Source organism: Malaclemys terrapin, chromosome 7, assembly GCF_027887155.1.
Source record: "Malaclemys terrapin pileata isolate rMalTer1 chromosome 7, rMalTer1.hap1, whole genome shotgun sequence".
In the NCBI taxonomy this organism is placed as follows: Eukaryota; Metazoa; Chordata; order Testudines; family Emydidae; genus Malaclemys; species Malaclemys terrapin.
The window spans coordinates 36,825,592-36,847,405 of record NC_071511.1 but is presented as its reverse complement, the minus strand read 5'-3'; the positions used below and the strand labels follow the sequence as shown (position 1 = coordinate 36,847,405).

The 21,814-nt window shown below is 44.3% G+C and overlaps 1 protein-coding gene across 10 annotated transcripts in view; it reads right to left on the bottom strand.

Annotated features, from left to right (window-relative positions):
- The window catches only part of IQSEC1 (IQ motif and Sec7 domain ArfGEF 1), a 685,614-nt gene that overhangs the window by 76,510 nt on the left and 587,290 nt on the right, over positions 1-21,814 (bottom strand). For all 10 annotated transcript variants that reach the window (XM_054034025.1, XM_054034026.1, XM_054034027.1 and 7 more), the window contains 2 exons: positions 13,564-13,846; positions 5,554-6,818 (listed from right to left, as the gene is read on the bottom strand). In XM_054034025.1, coding sequence (XP_053890000.1) covers positions 5,554-6,818; positions 13,564-13,846 — 1,548 coding nt within the window. The remainder of the gene's footprint in view (positions 1-5,553; positions 6,819-13,563; positions 13,847-21,814) is intronic.

The window sequence follows — 21,814 nt, the reverse complement described above, 5'->3', positions numbered from 1 at the left end:
TGTGTGGAGATGCACTCCATCTTTCATGTCCTTAACCCACAGTTCAAGAGTGCTGAGAAGATTCCAAAGAGTGTAGGGGCAAGAACACATACTTGCTTCACTCCACTTTTCATCTCAAAGCTGTCCAAAGTGGACCCGTCAAACAGGATAGTTACTCTCATGTTGTTGTGGAATAAACACAAACAGGGTTGATGGACATCCTGTCTTTTCTAGTATTGCAAATAGATCTGCTCTGCTGACTGTGTTGAATGCTTTGGTTAGGTCCAAAAAGGCAATGTACAATGGCCAATTTTGCTCTCTGCACTTTTCTTGGAGTTTACGCATAGAAAGTATCATGTCTATAGTTGATCTTCCAGCCCTCAATCCGCTTTTCCTGCTTTGCTTAGTAGCGAGAAACCCCTGTAGTTGTTGCAGTCGCCCTTTTCACTTTTTATACACAGTGATGTTTGCGTCATGCATTTCTTGTGGTACCTCATCCTCTTTCCAGCATTTAAGTAGCAGCTGATGAAGATATGGTAATAGGCTGTGTTTCCTGCACTTGAGGATTTCTTCTGGGATTCCATCTTTTGCAGGAGCCTTGACACTCGATAGCAAATTAATACAAGGTCTAATTGGTGCCAGTGGCCTGATTGTGGATGTCGTCATGACACTTTGTGGCAATGTTTTCCGTTAAGATATGAATTGGTAATGCACATTTGGTTTTGGGCGTAGAATTCAAGAAGTTGTTGGCCATTCTCATTCATCTTGCCAATGCCAAAATGTCCTAAACAATCTGGCCATGAGTTGTTTGCACCGACTCTTGCATTAGCGTCACCAAGGAGGAAAAGTTGCTCAGTGGCTGGTATTCTTTTGATGGCTTGATGCAAAGAGTCGTAAAATGTCTCCTTCTCCTCAGGGCTAGATATGAGTGTTGCTGCATAGGCACTAATGATGTTCACAGAGCTGATGGTTGTCTGAAGTTTAAGTGAGATGATACGCTCTGACTTCCCAATGGGTGTTTCTAGGACAGTGGTTTTCAAACTTTTTTTCTGGTGACCCAGTTGAAGAAAATTGTTGATGCCTGTGACCCAACAGAACTGGGGATGAGGGGTTTGGGATGTGGGAGGGGCCCAGGTCTGGGGCAGAGGGTTGTGCTGCAGGGTGGGGTTGGGAATGAGGGGTTCAAGGTGTGGGAGGGGGCTCTGGGCTAGGGCAGGGGGTTGGGATGTAGGACGAGGTCAGGGCTCTAGGCTGGGGGTGCAGGCTCTGAGGCAGGGCTGGGGATGAAGGGTTTGGAGTGCAGGAAGGGGCTCAGGGCTGGGGCAAGGGATTGGGGCACAGATTGGGGTGTGGGGTTACCTTGGGCGGCTCCTGGTCAGCAGCAGTGTCAGAACAGGTAGGCACTAGCTTGCCTTTGCTGGCAGCACCACCGACGGGACTTTTAATGGCCTGGTCGGAGGTGCTGACCATAGCTACCGCAACCCAGTGCCTTACATTCTGCGACTGCAGTTTAAAAAACACTGTTCTAGGAGCTTTACCTACTTGTTTCTCACAGCGAAACTGACACTGTGCTGATGATTTTCTTGTTGCTTTTACATTGCCAAAAATAAGGTGTAACTGGCCTCTTTGACAGAACCAGCATCTGCAAGTCTTACACAATGCCATGGGTCTTAAAGAAGAACTCTAGTGCCAAGCAGGATCTATATGAAACTTGGCATTGTCTGTGCAAATTTCCTATCCATAGAATCTGGGTGACTCAGTGCAATCTTGTAAGTCTTGGCAGCCTTGTGCCAACATAGATGCTCATATGGGAAAATCATACACACAGTGTTATAAAAAAAAATCATGCAAAAGGTGCAACCTGTATTCCTACGCCACTGCACAATGCAGAATTTGCACAGAATTAATGTTCTGCGCAGACTTTCATGTTTCCCTTGCAGAATTGGGGCTGCAAAGCTGCTGGCAGCCATTAGGGGCTGCTGGACTCTGCAGAACCCAGCTCTCCAGCTTGCAGTGAGCAGAGCACTCAGCCTAGTTCTCTAGGCTCTGGCTGCTCAGCTTTATCCTCATTCTCCTGGGAACAGGACAGGACCCAGGAGACCCAACTCTGGTAAAGGATAAGGAAGGGCAGGGCCTCCCCACACTGCATCCGCTGGTGGGACAGTAAAGAAGCTGGGGGGAGTAAAGGCTCTGTGGGGGATGTCTGGGCTCTGGGGGGAAGTGGGGTGCAGGTGTCTGGGCTCTGGGGGTGCCCCACACAGCCCCCTCCAGCACCTCCCAACTGAAATTGGCTTGTTGTAATGATTTCTTTAAATCTCTACTCCTGGTGGGATCTGTTTTGTTTTTGTCTGTATTTTTGACATACTTGTTGACAAGTATTTTGAAATAAATTACAAAAATAATTGAAACTGAAGGGATTATATTGTGTTATTTTGACAAATAACATGTGCACAATATTTTAAATTCTGCATAATTTAATATTTTCGTGCAGAATTCCCCCAGGAGTAAACCTGAGTTGTTGTATAGTGCTGAGTTTCTGAGGACTTGCCACTGACGGGATACTAAAAACAAAACAAAAAGAACACTAGATTGCTATTGAATTTAATGTTGAGTTAGTATTCTTTATCCTCTCCACTTGCCCAAACAACAATGCAGAAAGATCACTTAAATGTCTTTTGAAGAACACTCTCCTCTATTCTCTTCTGTACATGTTGTTTGGGGTTTGTTTGGTTTCCCCCTCCCCATTGTCAGCTCCATACTGACAGGGCAGCATGTGACCGGGGATCAGCTGACAATTCCAGATGCCATCATTCATTTGTGTGTGTTGCCCGGGTACTTGTTTTTCCTTCTCAAGTCTGTTTTCTACAGCCCACCAAAAGAGCTGTATGTCAAGCCTGAAGCTCAATGAAAAGAAAAAAAAGGGGAAAAAAAAAAAAACCCCACAACTCAGGGCCTAATGACTAGACAGAAATACACCATCACATCAGGTCATCCAAACTGTGTCATTGTTCTCTCCTTTTTCAACCAACTTGAATCTTTGAAGATATTCTAAAAATAGAAATGCCTTTCTCCCCCAGTTCACTTTCTAGGCAGGAAAAGCCTGCAAAACCCTTCCCCTTATAAGATGTCAGTGAATTAAAGGCACTTTAAATGCCTTTTGCAAAGAACCTCAAAAAGAAAAAAAAAACAAACACACACACACCCCTCAAGGTTTTTACAGTCAGACCTGGTGGATCTGTATTTAGTATTGTACTAGAATATGAAGCGATACATGAAGGTGTCAACAGATTTACATGATTTGCAATGTTATAGCATATAATAGACAAACTGATTATTTATTAATCCAAATAAAACAAATTACAACGCTGGCAGCTGAATAGGAACAGTAAACTGACTTGTATAAAATTGCAATGGAAGCTGAAGCACCCAGTAGCTCAGGGGTCCCCAACGCGGTGCCCGCCGGGGCATCTAAGTGCACCCACGTACTGGCCGGCGGATGAGCATCCACCGAAATGCCGCCGACAAACAGCGTCATCCAGAGGCGTTGCCGCCGAAATGCGCTGATTTTCTGGATGACGCTGCTTGTCGGCGGCGACACCTATTGACTTTGCTGCTTGCTGGCAGCATTTCAGCGGATGCTTGTCCGCCGCCACGGTCCTCCGTGGCTCGTTGTCTGGCGCCCACCAGACAAAAAAGGTTGGGGACCACTGCTTAGCTCATTAGAAGCTACACAATTATCACAAAAAGGTCCTGCAAGACTTCGAGGAGAATTCCTAACACTTCTACAAATAGCACCATGGCTGCCAGTGTTTTTAAAAGGATAATAAGAATGAATCTTCAAAAAGAACAAGGAGTACTTGTGTCACTTTAGAGACTAACAAATCTATTTGGGCAGAAGCTTTTGTGGGCTAAAACCCACTTTATCAGATGCATGCAGTGGAAAATACAGTAGGATTTATATATATATATATATATATATATATATATATATACACATACATACATACACACACACACAGAAAATGAAAAATGGGGGTTGCCATACCAACACTAACGAGACTAATCAATTAAGGTGGGCTATTATCAGCAGGGGGGGGAAAAAGACCCACTTTTGTAGTGATAATCAGGATGGCCCATTTCAAACATTTGACAAGAAGGTGTGAGTAACAGTAGGGGAAAAATTAGCATGGGGAAATAGTTTTTAGTTTGCCACAAGTACTACTTGTTCTTTTTGCTGATCCAGACTGAAAAGGCTACCACTCTGAAACCTGTCAAGATTGAATCTTGGCACTTGTCCAGCACCCTTCATCTACACATAGAGAGGAGGTTTATAGATGTTAATTGAGCCCAGAAGTAGTTTGTGACTAAGTCATGTAATTATACCCATTGTACAGATGGGGAAAACAGAGGCACAAAAGTGTCTTTCCATGCAGCAAAGTCAATAATACAGCCAAGAATAGAATCTAGAAATTCTACTACCCAGTCACTACTCTAACCATCAGATTACATTTCTGTAATTAGATTTGATTGTTTAACTCCAGTAATTTGAAGACAAAGAATTTTTAAAATGAAGTATGTGTTAAAAGCAACCAATACAGAGGGTACAGGTTAACAGTTACACAATGGTCTCAAGAAATTATCTGATGAAGACAAAAGCAAAATTTCCAATTGACTTCACTCATTTTTTAAATGTTTGTTGACAAAATTTATTACATCCACATATGAATACGTGGGGGAAAAAATTGATTCTATTATATCGACAACGACCAAAAGCCAGACAGGGTGAAAATCATTTTCTAGAAGCTAGTGGTTTATTCTGTCCTATAGTCTCTTCAGTCATTAGTAAGGCAAAAATTTTGTCATGGATATTTTTAGTAAAAGTCACGGACAGGTCACAGGCAATAAAGAAAAATTCACGGACGTCGTGACCTGTCCGTGACTTTTACTAAAAATATCCATGACAAAATGGGGATCTGAGGGTCCCCACACTGCCTACAGTGGGGCAGCTACACAGGGGCTAGGAGCTCTAGGGGCCACCACCATGGGTTGGGTGTCAGAGCTCAAGGGTCCCCCCATCCTTGGCTTGGAGCCCACAGCTCCCTGCTCCTGTGGACGGTGGGGACCTTGCAGCTCCCGACTGCTGCAGGCTGAACTCATGAGGTTACTGGAAGTCACAGATTCCGTGACTTCCACAATCTCAGTGAGTAAATCGTAGCCTTGATCATTAGCCATGCCATATGCTATTTTTCTTCTCATACTGATTGCTAATTGTAAAGATGTCAATTTTATTCATGATGACCAGTAACACGCCACACAGAACAATCATTCACTGGCAAGGGAACAACTATATGATCTAATTGGCCTGTTTCCATACCTAGCTATGATTTCTATGCACATATACGGCTTTCTTTTTGCTTCTTACTTAAAACTCCTCTAGTGGTGGGTCTGGGGGGTTATTTTTGGCTGAAAAGCCAGTATCACATATCAGTCTCTGATTCTGAGTTACATATTCCTTCATTTGAGGGACTGAAATATTACCAAATAATGAGGGGGAAAAAACAGCGTTGTACTTACTTATTAAAAAGATTCAGTCCAATCCTATAATGGCGTTTTCTGATAACATCATTACTGAAGGCAGGCGAATCCCAGCTGTTCCGAGTTTCTTTATGGTACGTTTGTTTGCTTAAGGTTTGTTCCCTTAGGCTGTCTCTAGAAGAGGACTCAGAGCTGCAATTTATTGTGTCGTTAGAATTGGAAGTGCTATTGATGCTGTCATTGTCACCATCAGAATAATCAGACTCTGATTTGCTTTGCCTGTTTGCTGTGCCATTAATTGCTAAGTGACTATCAATGGGCCTTGGCTTGTGTCTAGCCTCCTGTTCTTCCCGGGATATAATCTTGGTAGGAATACCATGTGGGATATGTTTCGGGCTTCCTTGTTGACTAGTGATTCCCCGGTCATATGCATTTTGCCTCTTTAACGAGCCTCTCTCGGAGCGATCACTTAAGTCCACTGAACTGTCACTAGGTGGTTCTATAGTTAGCAATGGCAGATGATCCATTCTCATCCTTTGCTCCTGGCATTCCAGCGAAGGGGTGCTCCTGCAGCTTGTATCAGTGTCTATCTTATCATCCTTGTGGGTCATGGACCAGTACTCTTGAGAAGAGTTCATTGACCGAAGCCTCAAGTCAGATTCTGTGCTAGACGGTCTGTCCACTGATTGGGAAAGGGGAAGAGGTGGAGATAGCTCTTCCTCATCTATATATAATGTAACATCACTATACGATGCAGTCATCTCATCAAGTTTCCTGTGATCCACATTATGGATTGCTGGCTTAATTTGACTACAACTATCCCTCTCCATTTCACGACTTCTGACTTGATCAGGCGTCTGGACTTCATCAGAATGTAGACTACGGCAATTTAACGCATCATCGATTGATTCTGCAAGAGATTTGACCTGCCTTGAAAAAGCATCCTCCAGTTCTGTTATAGCATCAGCAAAATCAGTGGATGCTGCTGGAGATTTCATTGTGGCTGATTCCCCGAGGTCACCACATTCAGATTGGACAAGGGCTCCTATTTTTGACCCATCATTTGTCAGAGAAACTTGCTTCCCTTCAAAGTAGGAGCTATGGACTTTCTCAGGTCCTTCAAAGGAAAACTGCATTCTCATATTGGACAGCACAATGCGTCTTGACATACGATTTTCAGACATAGAACTTCTAAGCCGCTCAAAATTTTTGTTCATCTGATACTGGCGAAAAGCTGTTTGTATAGTACGAGCAGCATGTCTAGTTATGAGACGGCCCCCATATTTCCGTTCTAGCATTTCCACCTAGAAAGGAAATAAATAAAATATTTTATAATCCAAGGACTCACTAAAAGTTACTAGCTGACACCTGATGCTTAGATAGATCTTTATAAATACCACAGAAAATGATATATTTTAGTTATATATCTAAAGAACTTTCACAAGACAATCAAATATTCAATGTGTAAAAAAAAAAACTCAATAGATCAGCTATATAATTTCATATAAAATTATTTGAGTGGTCCTTTAAAAAAAAATTGGTCATAACAATGCCAAATATAAATGTATAACAACAATACCAATATATAAAGAATGTATATTTTCCTGAATAGCCATTCCAGGTGTCTGGTTGCAGCTGTAGTGTGCTTAAAATACTTCCTTGCTCATCTTTTCTAGCCTGCAAATATTTCAAGCAACCTCAAGAAGCAATGAAACAAGGGTGTATTTATTTAACCTGGCTTTCACAAGGCACTTACACTTTCTACCTCAATCTTTTCATCTGAGAAACAGAGATAATACAGATTTATCTACTTCACAGAGATGCTGCGAGGATGTTGGTAAAATGTTCTGAAGATCAGAAATGTTTATTATTATGACCTAGTATTATCATAACTGATCAATTCCTATCAAATGTATTTACTACTATATCCATTAATATATATGATTTTGTGTGGGAGAATATTCAGTTAACTAATCTCAAAACACTATGAATAATTCATGATTTTTGTTGTCTTTAAAAACTACTACTGTCAATTCAAAAGGAACAGTAAAACTAAGTGGACATTTCATAAAATATATTTCCCAAGAGTGAGCAAGGACTGTTTTTCCTTAGAACATCCTAAGGTTATCCTTTAGCCACATCCAGAAGAGGACACGAACACATCAAGTATACCAGGATCAACTTTCTTTTTGTTGGGCCCTTCGATTGAAAAGTATTTGGGGGGTGAGGGGGAGGAAAAACAAAAACAAAAAACAAAACCACACGATTGCTCACGAGCCCTGTGACTACATTTTCTAATATCTTTCTACTATTTATCTTGCTTTCTGATACACCCTTGCCTATATTTGCTAACATCTTAAATATTTTTCATGACTGCAATTAAAGCTTTCCAGAACAGTGATCCGCCATGTGTTTATATTGTTCTGAAGGGTTACGATCTTTTAGTATAGGTCTGCGAGGCCAAATGCATACTTCATAATGTAACATCTGCAGCCCTGATTCTCCATTAAGATGGCATAAAAGGAGCAGATGAAATTAGACCCTGTGGAGTATTGCAGCAAGGGGCCTTTTCAGCTAGTCCAGAGCTCTATACAGATCCTCTGTGCAGCCACTGGCATAGGTGTGTGCCAGGGATGCCAGGGCTAGCAAAAAGGCCCATAAAGGGCCATTCAGTGCTGGTGTAGTTAGAGAAACCCTTGTGGCTGCTCTAACTTGCACTGCAGACTGGACATGCCCCTAGCTAGACTCAGAATTTGGCTTAAAGCCACACTTACCCCACAACCCTGGGCTGCACCTCATAGGTGCAGCTCAGAACGTGGCCCTCCATGTCTCAATGTGTTGATGTTCTATGGCACCCAAAAGCTATGTCAGAATCTTTAAATAAATTGCAAACTAGAGTCCTTATTTTTGCCACTTACTATCAATACAATGCGAGCAGCTCACACTCTCTTCCCTGTACAGCTTTGAATGCTTTTGTGTTTCACAGATCAATGTACGGCTCAATGAATCACTACCTATAAAATTGGTCAGTCAATGAAGCTTAGTATGTGCCAGAATCTGCCTTTGAACTTCATTCCTACAAATACCTTGTACGACTTTAAAATGAGCTAAAACATAGTATTTAATTGATCTTGATCATTGTTAAATTGGAAAAACTTGTCTGTTCCATTTCCAATAATACAATGATCTCTGGTGTATAAAGTTGTAACCCAGAAATATACTGTATAAATGCATATTCTTTAGAAGTGCACCTCTTTTTGCAGTATGCATACTGTAATAAAAATGGCAAAGAGCTTAATTCTAGTCCCATCTAGAATATCTTCCCTTTTAAATAATGTTCCTGTATTTTGTTTTTTTTCAGCTGATCATGGCTGTCACAGCAAACATTAAAACAAACCAACATAGAACTTAGTACATGGCTCACAGTAAACAAAATAGTGTATGTTAAGTATGATCTCTGTAGCAGAACCTACATGTACCGGTTTATTGTTTATTACAAACCTTTCAATTAAAAACAAACAAACAAAAACACAAAAACACACGCTTACCTACTTTAAATTGTGAAACCAGTGGTTCAAAAAGGACATACTGGATAGAATGTGTAAGGTAACACATTCTAAATAAGGCTACTGTCAAGATACCTCAAATGTGATTTAAAAATGTTTCATACATTTAGAGAAGAAGTAGAAAGGCCTTTTTAGAGAGACATCCTGAAGTCCTTACACAACTTCTACTTAAGTCTTAGGGCATGGCTACACTTGCGCATTAAAGCAACCCAGTGCGCTCTAATTCATAACGCGTCCACACTGGCAAGGCACGTAGAGTGCTCTGACTCCGCAGCTAGAGCGCTCCTGGTAATCCACCTCAGCGAGTGGAATAACATTTGATGTGTCCCCACCGGAGTGCTGCAACACCAGTGTGGATGCCCTGGTCTGTTAATGCGCTCTGATCAGCCTCCAGAAGTGTCCCACAATGCCTGTTCCAGACACTCTGGTCATCACTTTGAACTCTACTGCCCTGAGGTGACCAACCATCAGATCCGCCCTTTAAATTCTCTGGGAATTTTGAAAATCCCCTTCCTGTTTGCTCAGCCAAGCGTGGAGTGTTCTCAGCGCATCTTTCCAAGTGACCATGTCTCCACGTGCCAGTCGATCCTCAGTATGGAGCAATGGCAAGGTGCTGGACCTCATCAGCGTTTGGGGAAGGAAGCTGTCCAGTCTCAGCTGCGCTCCAGCCACAGGAATTACGATACCTTTGGGCAGATATCAAGGGCCATGATGGAAAGGGGCCATGACCGGGATGCACTGCAGTGCAGGGTTAAAGTGAAGGAGCTGCGGAATGCCTACCACAAAGCCAGTGAGGCAAACAGCCGCTCGGGTGCTTCCCCCGCGACCTGCCGATTCTACAAAGAGCTGGATGCAATACTTGGGGGCGACCCCACCTCCACTCCGAGCACCACCATGGGCACTTCAGAGCCCAGTTTAACAAGGCAGGAGGAGGAGGAGGAAGATACCCCGGAATCTGTAGATGCATGCAGCCAGGAGCTGTTTTCAAGCCAGGAGAAAGGCAGCCAGTCGCAGCGGCTGGTGCTTGGGGAAGGACAAACACCAAAGGAGGTGCCCAGTAAGCAGCTTTTATTTTGGGAAGGAAGTTATTCGGTGCGGGCTCTTGAGGCAAGGAGGGTTAGGGCTGCATGCATGCCTAGATGCGGAATAGGGCGTTGATGTTCTCTCTCACATCACGGTAATCGGCCTCAGTGATCTCTTCAAAGGTCTCATCCAGAACTTCGGCAATGCGCTTACGCAGGTTTTTTGGGAAAGTCACTTTGATCCTTGTCCCAGTCAGGCTAACATGTCTGTGCCACTGTGCCGTGAGGGGAGGGGGGACCATTGCTGCACACATGCAAGCCAGGGCGGAAGCTGCATTGTAATAGAAGACCCTCCCTTGCTTCCCAGGTCACCCTCAGCAGCGAGATATCTTCCAGGGTGAATTCCTGTGGAAAATATGGGGACAGTGTTCAGTATAGGGGCCCCCTGCAGCTGTTGGCTCTCCCCAAGGCACAGAAACCCAGAGGTCAGTACAGCTTGTGAAACTATCAGTCTCCCTTGACCCTGTGCTTACTCACCATTTTGGGGGTCCTGTGGGTTATGTGTGCTCGCTTTGGGATGGGCAAATTCTGCTATTGTGTAGACTGTACTTGCTCTTAAGTACGGGGGAATCATTGCTCTGTCTGGTATGAACAATGCTGCCTCTGTTAAGTGTTGCATTTTGCCTTTACAGATGCAACCTTGAGATCTCAGTCGTCCGTGTTGTCACCGGCTGAAAGACTGCAAAGAATTAGGAAGAGGCCACGTAGAAGAAAAGAAGACATGCTGCATGAAGTCATGCAGCAGTCCCTTAATGAGAATCTAAAAGCTCAGGAGTGGTGGGAGAGTGAAAGGAGGATCCACCAGCAGAATGCGGATCGCAGGCACAAGAGCGCGGAGCTCCGGCAGCAAAGCACAGATTGGCTGATAAGCATCATGGAGTGCCAAGCAGACTTGATCCAGGCGCTCGTAGCCATGCAGGCGGAGCACTACCGCACCCCTCCTCCCCCCGCCGCAGCCCTTGTCCCAAAACTCTTTCCTTTGTGCCCCCAGGTCACCTCCAACCCACTTTCCCCAACATCCAGGTTCTTATCGCCACCAGCTGCTTCCAACACCTGTAGCTTCACCACCAGCCCTGAAAACTACGACCCTTACCCACTGCACTCAACTCCCATCACCATGCATTATAGCACGGATTGCACAGCACTCCAGACAGAAAGGCGGAGTATAACAGGACATATGCAAATCTGTGATTGAGCCTCAAATTGCTCCCTCAAGGCATCCCTAATCCTTGCAGCCCTGCGCTGGGTCACTCTAATAGCCCTGCTCTCTGGCTGTTCAAATTCAGCCTCCAGGTGTTGAATCTCTGAGTTCCATGCCTGAGTGAATCTTTCCCTTCACAAATGTTATGGAGGGTACAGCACACTGATATAACCACGGGGATGCTCTCATCGGTCAGGTCCAGCTTCCCATACAGAAAGTGCCAGCGGCCTTTTAAACTGCCAAAAGCACACTCCACCGTCATTCTGCACTGGCTCAGCCTGTTGTTGAACCTCTCCTTGCTGCTGTCAAGGCTCCCTGTGTAGGGTTTCATGAGCCACAGCATTAAAGGGTAAGCGGGGTCTCCAACGATCACAATGGGCATTTCGACTTCTCCTACAGTGATCTTCTGGTCTGGGAAAAAAGTCCCGGCTTGCAACTTCCTGAACAAGCCTGTGTTCCGAAAGATGCGAGCGTCATGCACCTTTCCAGGCCAGTCTGCGTTAATGTCAATGAAACACCGGCGGGGACGCACAAGCGCCTGGGGAACCATAGAGAAACACCCCTTCCGATTAATGTACTCAGAAGCTAGGTGGGCTGGTGCCAAAATTGGAATGTTTGTCCCGTCTATCGCCCCTCCGCAGTTAGGGAAACCCATTTGTGCAAAGCCAGCCACAGTGTCATGCACGTTACCCAGAGTCACGGTTCTTCTGAGCAGGATGTGATTAATGGCCCTGTAAACTTGCATCAACACAATTCCAACGGTCGACTTTCCCACGCCAAACTGGTTAGTGACCAATCAGTAGCTGTCTGGAGTTGCCAGCTTCCAGACTGCAATAGCCATCCGCTTCTCCACCATCAGAGCAGCTCTCAATCTCGTGTCCTTGCGCTGCAGGGTGGGGACGAGCTCCTCACACAGTCCCATGAAAGTGGCTTTTCTCATCCGAAAGTTCTGCAGGCGTCATCCCAGACTTGCACGACGATGTGATCCCACCACTCAGTGCTTGTTTCCCCGAGCCCAAAAGCAGTGTTCCACAGTGGTGAGCATGTCCATGAACACCACAAGCAATCTCGTGTCGTATGCATTACTCAAGTCCAGATCATCGTCGGAGTCCTGTCAGTTTGGATTTTAAGGAGTAACTCGACTGCCAAACATGATGTGCTAGTGAGACTCATCAGCATATTCCTCAGCAGTTCAGTCTCCATTCCCACAGACCAAAAGGGAAGACAGAGTGCGCAGCACAAAAAATGCTGAGAAATGGCACCAAATGTGGACAGAAGCACAGGGATTGCTGGGATGCGAACCGATGCATCACGGGGCATTGGGATAGGCCACAGAATTCCCTGTACCCTTCTGCCCCCTTCCCACAAGCCACAGTGCCAGAATGGGAAGAGGTGCTCTGTGGGATAGTTGCCCATAATGCACTGCTCCCAATGCCGCTGCAAGTGCTGCAAATGTGGCCACACCAGTGCGCTTGCAGCTGTCAGTGTGGACAGACTGCAGCGCTTTCCCTACTGCACTCTCCGAAGGCTGGTTTAACTCAAAGCGCTCTACATCTGCAAGCGTAGCCATGCCCTTAGTGAAGTCAAATGGAGTGTTGCCTGACTGAGAAAAAAAATGAACAAACAACTCAAGATTTGGCACTTCGAATTTAGTGTGACTATAGAGGAAACAATCTTTCTTTCTTTCACTAGCACCAAAGCCATTCCAAGTTTTAAATTACTAATTTTACTGAGGAAAAAAATTGCATTATTTCACCCTGTGAACAAGATATAAGCCAAATGCATGAAATCATAACCACTGGAAGAATTAAGTTTTCACTTTGGAAAAAATGCCATATTTGTTATTAACATAATTTTGGCTGTTGCCTCAGTGAGCCAAAGAAATAGTGGAGTGGAGGTAGGGTGATCAGACAGCAAATGTGAAAAATCGGGACCGGGGGTAGAGGGTAAATAGGAGCCTATATAAGAAAAAGACCCCAAAATCAGGACTGTCCCTATAAAATCGGGACATCTGGTCACCCTAAGTGAAGGGGATGGAATTTTAATAATATTCGACTATGCCACCTTTGAACTAACTTGGATTCAGACAAATAAAAGCGTGTCATTTTCAGCAGCACATGTGAACTTCCCTAAAGCTTTTTTTGGTTGGCAAACAGACCCTTTTGCCTTATTCATAAATAAAGCAACATAGCTTAAATACCTGCTTATCTTGTAAGTCTGAGGAGAGTTCATAGCTCTCAGAAAGAGATCTTGACCTTTTAATAGCTTCTTCCTCTGCTTGTTTTCGCAGTATTGATGTTGAGTGCTGAAGCTTAGGCCTTCGAGATCTTTGCTGCCCAGGGGAGACAGAATACAGCCCGTAAGCAGAATGGTCGTAATGGTCTGGGCTTATAGCCGAACTATGGGTTATAGGTCCTTGATGGTAAGTAGATGGGCTATCCAAAGATGTGCCAGTTTCACTACTTGGAGCTTCGCCTTCAACACTGGATAAACAAAGAAGGGGGAGGGGGGGAAGAAAAGCCTTTAGTAAGTATTATACACCAAAGATCTCAGCAGTTAACTATTAGTACAGCTCAAGTTAGCTTCAGATTATCCAGACTTAATTCACTATTTGTTAAAATTCACCTGCAGTTATTTATAGTCTAGAGTTATGTAGGTTAACTATCATAAATTTAGCATTTACTTAAACAGATTTCTATTTTTGCTGTAGAAGTCTTGAGGCAGCAAAAGTGAGATTTCCTGTTTAACTTTATGTAACAATTTTTAGCAATATTCTGAATAACTCATTTGACCATTTATAGGCAAAAAGAAACAATTCCAAAAGGAGTTTCTTCCATTCATTTCTACTTCAGTCCACTGCAAAACCACAAATGTATATTTATATTTTTGTCATGTAGGACAAAATATAAGAAATAATGTCACATTATACCTCACAGACCACAGAAAATCTCATTTACTTTGGGTAAGGGGGAAAATAATGTATTCATAGAAATTAAAGATGGGGGAAAATATCTAGGAGGGTAATTCTAATCTCTTTGCCAGTACAGGATTATTCTCACACTATATTTTGTAGAATTTTGTCCAATCCGGATTTAAAATACCCCAAGAGGTAGGGTTTTCTAGCTAACAAAAAGGACCGTAACTTCAGGTGTGGAATACACTTTAGAACAACTTGAGACCTCTCAGAAACAAATATTCATTTTTCATACAAATACTAATGCTAAAGAACCAGGGGAAGAGAAATTCACGAAATGTGACATACAACCAGAATTTTTTCTAAAACTGAATCTTGTTCAAAGTTTACCTTGAGGTACTATTTATTTTTTCATGGCATACTGCATTCGTTTTTTCATTTATGTTAGAAAACTCTTACAGTACAAGATGCCATATTTCTTTTTCATACAGCTTAAATCAAACATTGACGGATTCCATGTTTATGTATCCTGCTTACACACAATGTTGATAGGAAATGGATTTTCATTTACACTGGTTTTCAAATGACTCAGCAACACTCCCTTCCCCACATGCGCACAAAAAAAAAAAAAAAAAAAAAAAACCACCACACACTTTCCCTATCTACCTTTTGTTTTAAGAACAGATACACCAGGACTCTCAAAAAATAAAATTCCACGTGCCCTCACCCTGGTTTACACTCTCATATATTACTTTCATCAGCTCACATACACTCAAACATAAAAAACCTTTTCTGTTGTCTTTTAGAAATGAAATGCTATGGTCCCTGTTAGATACACACCACAGCAGTCCCTTCAGCAGTTCAAAGTACAGAGCGATTTCTGAAAGAACATTCTCCAGTGGATTGCAGTGCCAGAAAAGATCAAGGTTAACACTGTCAAACCTCTTCTGGCTTGAACAGTTTGTACTTGTGTAAGGGGGGGGGGGGGGGGGGAGAAAAAGACTCTTAGATTGTAGAAATATTTCTACAAACATTTAAAATTGAAAGCAATTCCTCTTTCCTTGCCCCATCAAAATGTGACTCTCCCAAAAAAGGTGTTTTTAGACATGCAAACTGGAAAGATTTCAATCTATACACAAGTCACTTTTTCCGAAAAGGAAGCTGACAGGAAACTAAATCCCTTTCCCTTAAAATACAGCTGGGTTTCAATTTTTTAAAAAAGATTAATTATCCCAAGTTTAGTAACTGACATTGAAAATATGAAGCCACACATTTAAAAAAAAAAAAAAAAAAAACCTACACTTACAGTTTCCATCTTAATAAATTCCATTGAGGATTTCCTTACCAGACTGCATCATACTGCCTCTTTCAGCGCTAAGAAGTATTTTTCCAGTTGAGGGTTGAATTAGGGTTACCATATTTTGTGCCTCCAAATGGAGGACATTCCAGGGGACCCCGGCCCCGCCCCCAGCCCCGCCCATGCCCCCGCCCCAACTCCGCCCCCTCCCCAAAGTCTCCGCCCCCTCCCCTGCTTCCCGCGAACATTTAATTCGCGGGAAGCCTGAAGCAGGTAAAGGGGGGGGGGGGGAGGAGGTGCGGCCTAGGCTGGCCCCCCCTCGGCTCCAGCCTGGGTCGGCTCGGGCCCTGGGGTGTCGGCCGGCCCCGGCCGACCACACCCAGCCCGCCCAGCACTGCCGGCCGGCCCCTGGCGGCCCGGCGCACCCCCCGGCCCCGCGACCCCGGACCGGCTCCCGAACCGGCCCCCCGGCTCGGCGCACCCCCGCGGCTCCACGGCTCGGCGCACCCCCGCAGCCCGGCGCACCCCCCGGCCCCGCAACCCCGGACCGGCTCCTGAACCGGCCCCCAGGCTCGGCGCACCCCCGCAGCTCGGCGCGACCCCGGACCGGCCCCCCGGCTCAGCGCACCCCGCGGCTCGGCGCACCCCCGCGGCCCCGGACCGGCCCCCCGGCTCAGCGCACCCCGCGGCTCCGCGGCCCGGCGCACCCCCCCAGCCCAGCGCACCCCCCAGCAGCCCGGCCCAGCGCACCCCCGCGGCCCGGCCCGGCGCACCCCCCAGCGGCCCGGCTCCGTGGCCCGGCGCGACCCCGGACCAGCTCCGCGGCCCGGCGCACCCCCCGGCGGCCCGGCCCCCGGCACCGCGCCCCCTGCTCCCCGCCCGGCCCCGCGACCCCGGCCCGGCCAAAGAGGCCCCGGCCGAGCCCTCCCTCCCTCCTGATTTTCCCGGACATGCCCGGCTTTTGGGGATTTCCCCCCGGACGGGGATTTGAGCCCCCAAAAGCCGGACATGTCCGGGAAAATCCGGACGTATGGTAACCCTAGGTTGAATTGTTAGGCTGCATTTGTTTGTACCTAGTAAGTTCCTAATTAAAATCTATCCATGTAAGTAGTTTTAGTACAAGCACATTAACTTTGTTTTATACTCCAGTTATGACAAGCGACACCAGACTGTCACAAGGTTTTAATATTTTTCCTTTCTTAGCTCTGACATTTTTTGTCCTCCTCCCCTCTTAAATTGTACAATGTTTAATAATCCTTCTACTGTGATGATTACCACACTGACATTTTAATAACGATTCCTTCAGTACATGGCTTCTTAATGACCTTTAATGCCATTAATAAAAAGTTGTAGCGCTGATTTGAAAGACTTTTTTCAGGGCCAAGCCACTGATTTTCTAAAATGCTTTTGGTTTCCCTCTTAATATTTTAGGGTTTTTTTTTCCAGCAGCAAATGCAACCCCTGAATGATCGGTATGACTAATTTCATTTTGGTTGTAAACCCACTCCCTGTTACCACGTGCCTGACCTTTGAAGCAGCGAAGTAATTATCTTTTACAACATGCAGCCCTCCTGCACAATGTATGAGAGGCTTTTCAAGTAAGCAAGCCAGATCTCCACTGCATATTTGGATTCTCTCTTCTTCCCCCCCCCCCCCCTTCATTACCCACTAATTTAAAGGGTTGCTTGTGTGTGCGCATGCGCATAGAAGTGAGAACAGAATCAAACAAAATCCACCTGTCAAATAACACACCTTCCCTCTCCTTATTAAAAATGTCATTCAACGCAAGTATGAACATTTTAATAAATGTGATTTGTGTGTGGTATTAAGGACATCTAAAGTCATTTTATCCAAACTATTATTGGGCTGCACATTGCCCCATCATATAATGGATTTAATAGAACAGTGGCAGTTAGGAAAGTAGATCTTATTTCACAACAGCAATGGGCTGGTGAGGATCATCTCTTCCCCCATTACTCCTGACAATGGTTATACTAAAGAAATGGTTCTCAAACTTTCCCGACTACTGTACCCCTTTCAGAAGTCTGATTTGTCTTCCCTACCCCCAATTTACACCTCACTTAAAATCTATTTTCTTACAAAATCAGACATAAAAATACAAAAAAAGTGTCACAGCACACTAGTACTGAAAAATTGCTCACTCTTATTTTATAATTAAATGGTAAAAATGAATCAACTGGAATATAAATATTGTATTACATTTCAGCATGTAGTATATAGAGCTGTATAAACAAGTCATTGTCTGTATGAAATTTTAGTTTGTACTGACTTTGCTAGTGCTTTTTATGTAGCTAATTGTAAAACTAGGCAAATATCTAGATGAATTGGTGTGCCTCCTAGAAGACTGAGTATCCCCAGGGGTACATGTACCCCTGGTTGAGAACCACAGTACTTAAGGTAACTCATTTCCTCCAAAATGGATTCCAGATGAGTCCCTCAGTGTACTAGTGGGAGAGGCGGCCATCACCCGACTTTCACCCAGCCACAGATTGGGAGTCACATTCTCATCCTGTGTGTGGACACTGCTCTCTCCTTGTAGTGACAATTACAGTCATGGGATTCACTCTGTCTGGGAGGGTAAACAGTGATTTCTCAAGGTATGGCTACACTAGAAATGTAAGACTACCTATGTTAGGTTGACTTTCACCACTGTAGTAATAGCTGAGGTGGCTGTATGTCCACACTACCCTCCTTGGGTTCATGGTACGCATCCTCATCAGGAGTGCTTCCACTGACCTAGGAGGGGGTCTCTCAGCTCCTCTGGCAGCTCCCTGTTGGGAGCCTGGCTGCCCCACAAGCTCCTGACGGACACCCCTCAGCCCCCTTCCCCCCACCCCCCCACCAGGATTGGTGGGGAAGCCACAGAGGGCTTCTCCCCTCCCCATTCCCCACTGGGAAACAAGTACACACACGCACGCTAGCAGCAGTTCTTATTCCATGCCCTGGACCCAGCTGTTTTTCCCTGTCCTTTCTCCTTCTCTCCATATACATTAGCCCTTTTCTTGCCTTTACTCTTTTCCTTTTCTTTTCATGGCCTGGTAAATCTCTCTTTTATTGCTTTGGTCTCCCTTCTTCCCCTGCTGGCTCCCACCCTTTCATCCTGCCTGCCAGCTCTCCTCATTATCCATCTCACCTTCAGGCTACACATTGCTTCAGCTGATTGCCCATTAGTAGCTCTGTTGGACCAGGCTATGCACATGCTTGCAGCTGTGCTGAATGTTTCAGGACCAGAGAAGCAGAGCATGGGTTGGTAGGCAGAAGCTTAAGGGCATGCCTGTATGTCAGCTGCTCCTGGCTGCATGGAAGCAAGGAAGGAATGCAGGAAGTTTTCAAGGAGCCACCTGCCAATTAACCTGTAGCCACAGAAGCACATTTGCAAGGAGGTGTAGGACAGACTGGGGGTCATTCAGCTTCTCCTGCCTCCTTTAGTTCCCTCCTCCTATCAGTCTTCTCCTCCTGAATTAGTCTGGCATCTTCCACTTCCAACACTGCTGAATTGCCATACCTCACAGCAGCAGGGAATAAAACACATGATGAAATACAAGGGGAGTAAGGATGGGCATGTGATTAAGGCAGAGAACTGGAAGTCAGGAGTGGTCACTGATCTCCAACTACTTAGCACCCACAACTCCAATTCAAAGCAATGGGAGCTGTGTGTGCTAGACATCTCTGAAAAACAAACAAACAAAAAACACAAACTCTAGGGATAAGATACTCAAAAGAATTTGGGCTCCTAACTCCCATTGATTTCCTAAATACCTTTGAGGATACAGGCCTAGGTATCTTAAGTTGGCCATCCAAAAGCTGAGATCCCCTCAAGGAGTGACCACTTCTGAAAACGTAGGCTTTATTCACTCTGTGCCTCATTTCCCTCCTTCTATGAGAGGGGGATACTACTACTGCCTGGCAGAACTTGTGTGAGATTAACTACATTCACGCTTGTAAAGCACAAATAAAAACTGTGAACATCAACCCTCCAAGGCACAACTGGGCCAAGGAGAGGGCTTATTACTATAAGTCAATTATAATTTGGGGCTTCCACCATGTCTTAGCTTTATCCAACTGGGCTGTACCTGTATTATTTAGGATACTCACGGATATCTCCAATTTATGGTAAGATACTCTTCAGGGCTCCTGTCTATTTAGGGAGACTTTGGATTTTATGGACTGGTTCCTCTCCCCCACAATACTCAGATGACGCAAGCGTCAACGGTCTCACTATGACAACCATAAAACAGTAAAGGAGAATAGAGTAACTATAGGGACAGACTGTGACTCTCTGACTCTAGTGTTACTGTTTCATTCCAGTCTCAATAGAAGGATGGAATTTAGTTGTCAGACAAGCCAGGAAGAGGAAAAGGCTGCTGCCAGCACTGTACCGAAGGAGTGAATGAAATGGACAGACTGAAAGAATGGAAAGTTAGTGTTTGGAATAACTCATGATATTGACATTACTGATTACAAATAAGGATTTCTACTGGGCCTAGGAAATGCTTTGTAAGATTCTGTTTGCACCTCCAAGCTTTTCTCTTTTGGCAGAGAAAAGAAGCCATCTGAATTGGCTCAGTTGATATTAGCAAGGTTCTGCTATAAAGAAGCCTGCAGAGACCACAAACTGTATTAGATTTTAATAGCACCAAGGCAGAAAAGGCAGTAGAAAAAGGGGCAAGGAGATGGGGCGGAGGAAGGCATGGAGAGACATGGAAACAAACTGGATACAATGTTTTTAAATTGTTTTTACTTCTCACAGATATTTAAGATTATTGGTGAAAATCAACACTTCAAAATAACCTGCCGTCCCCCAAGGAATAAAAACTGCTATGGAAAATTAAATATAGATGGGTTTGGAGGTTTTCTGCCCTCCACCATATGTGCAGATCTGGATTTCTTGCAAAAGCATCTCCTCATCTAACACACACAAGCATACATACTTTAAAAAAAAAATGAAAATACATCAATAGAAGTGACATATGTGAATGCAAGTAGGATCTGTTCGTCTCATCAGCAGGGCAATAAGACAGGGGTCATACCTGCAGTGCAGCTAACACTGCATTACCCATGATGCACACTGAGTTCTAACAGCTACAGAATCAAAGTTGGCTGCTCGGTTTGAATCAAAGAACAATGGCAATGTGAGACCATTGCTGCCAAAAGCGGATTTTCTAACTAATTTATCTGAATGTCAAGGATGAATAGGCTGAAGGATCGAGCCTCACACTAAGCCGAAGTAATATACTATATAACCAGGACGACAATGAGCAAAACGGATGTTAATAATGACAAAAACGTTTCTTGTATCTTTAAAATCCTTTCCTATGATTTTGATGGCAGAAGTCATCTGGGATTACTTATTAGACAAACAAACAAATAGTAGAGCGAAAATGCAGCTGTACACTCAATTTATCTAGGCCTTCACTAAATCTGCAATTGGAGGGAGTGGTCTAGTGGTTAGGGCACAGCAGGAAAGATCAAGACTTTTGGGTTCCAGTCCTGGCCTTGCCACTCTTTTTTTGTGATCCTAGGCAAGTTTCTTACCATCTTTGTGTCTCAGTTTACACCTGATTACATCAAATAATACACAAAAGAGTTGCGAAGCTTAAATTGATTAATGTTTTAAAAAGAACACAAGATTCTTAAATAAAGGATCTTCATATTTAATATTACTGGTAGAATAATAGGGCCCTTTCATTTGCACCCTCACATTCTCTCTTCCTTACAGATCTTACCTACCTTTAACTTGACACTGTACAACACAAGCATATAAACAAAGTCAACTAAAAAAATACAAAAACTTCTTCCATATTTGGGCCAAACACAGAGACTGGGGGCTGTCCCAAAAAGTTTAGGAAAGTAAAAAGTAAACCCTGAGCTGTCTCTTGAGTATTTATACACTATAGGCTTGATCTTGCTCCCAGCTGAAATCAATGGCAAAACTCCCATTGACTGCAGAGGCTGCAGACTGGGCTCTGCAGGTGAACACATTTAATGCTCATAAACATCACACCATGCTATGACAGGACCATCAAGAAATGCAAATTAGATGGTAAATATTAATATTTTACAGACGTCTCATTGCTTCATCTTTAAAAATATCTGTTTTACAGACAACTCTACCTTGTGATCCTTAGCAGCTAAATCAGTGTGTAAAGCATTATTTTTTTAAAAAACCTCAGATGCAAGAGGAACATTCAGTATTCAAGACAATGCAAAATAAAAACG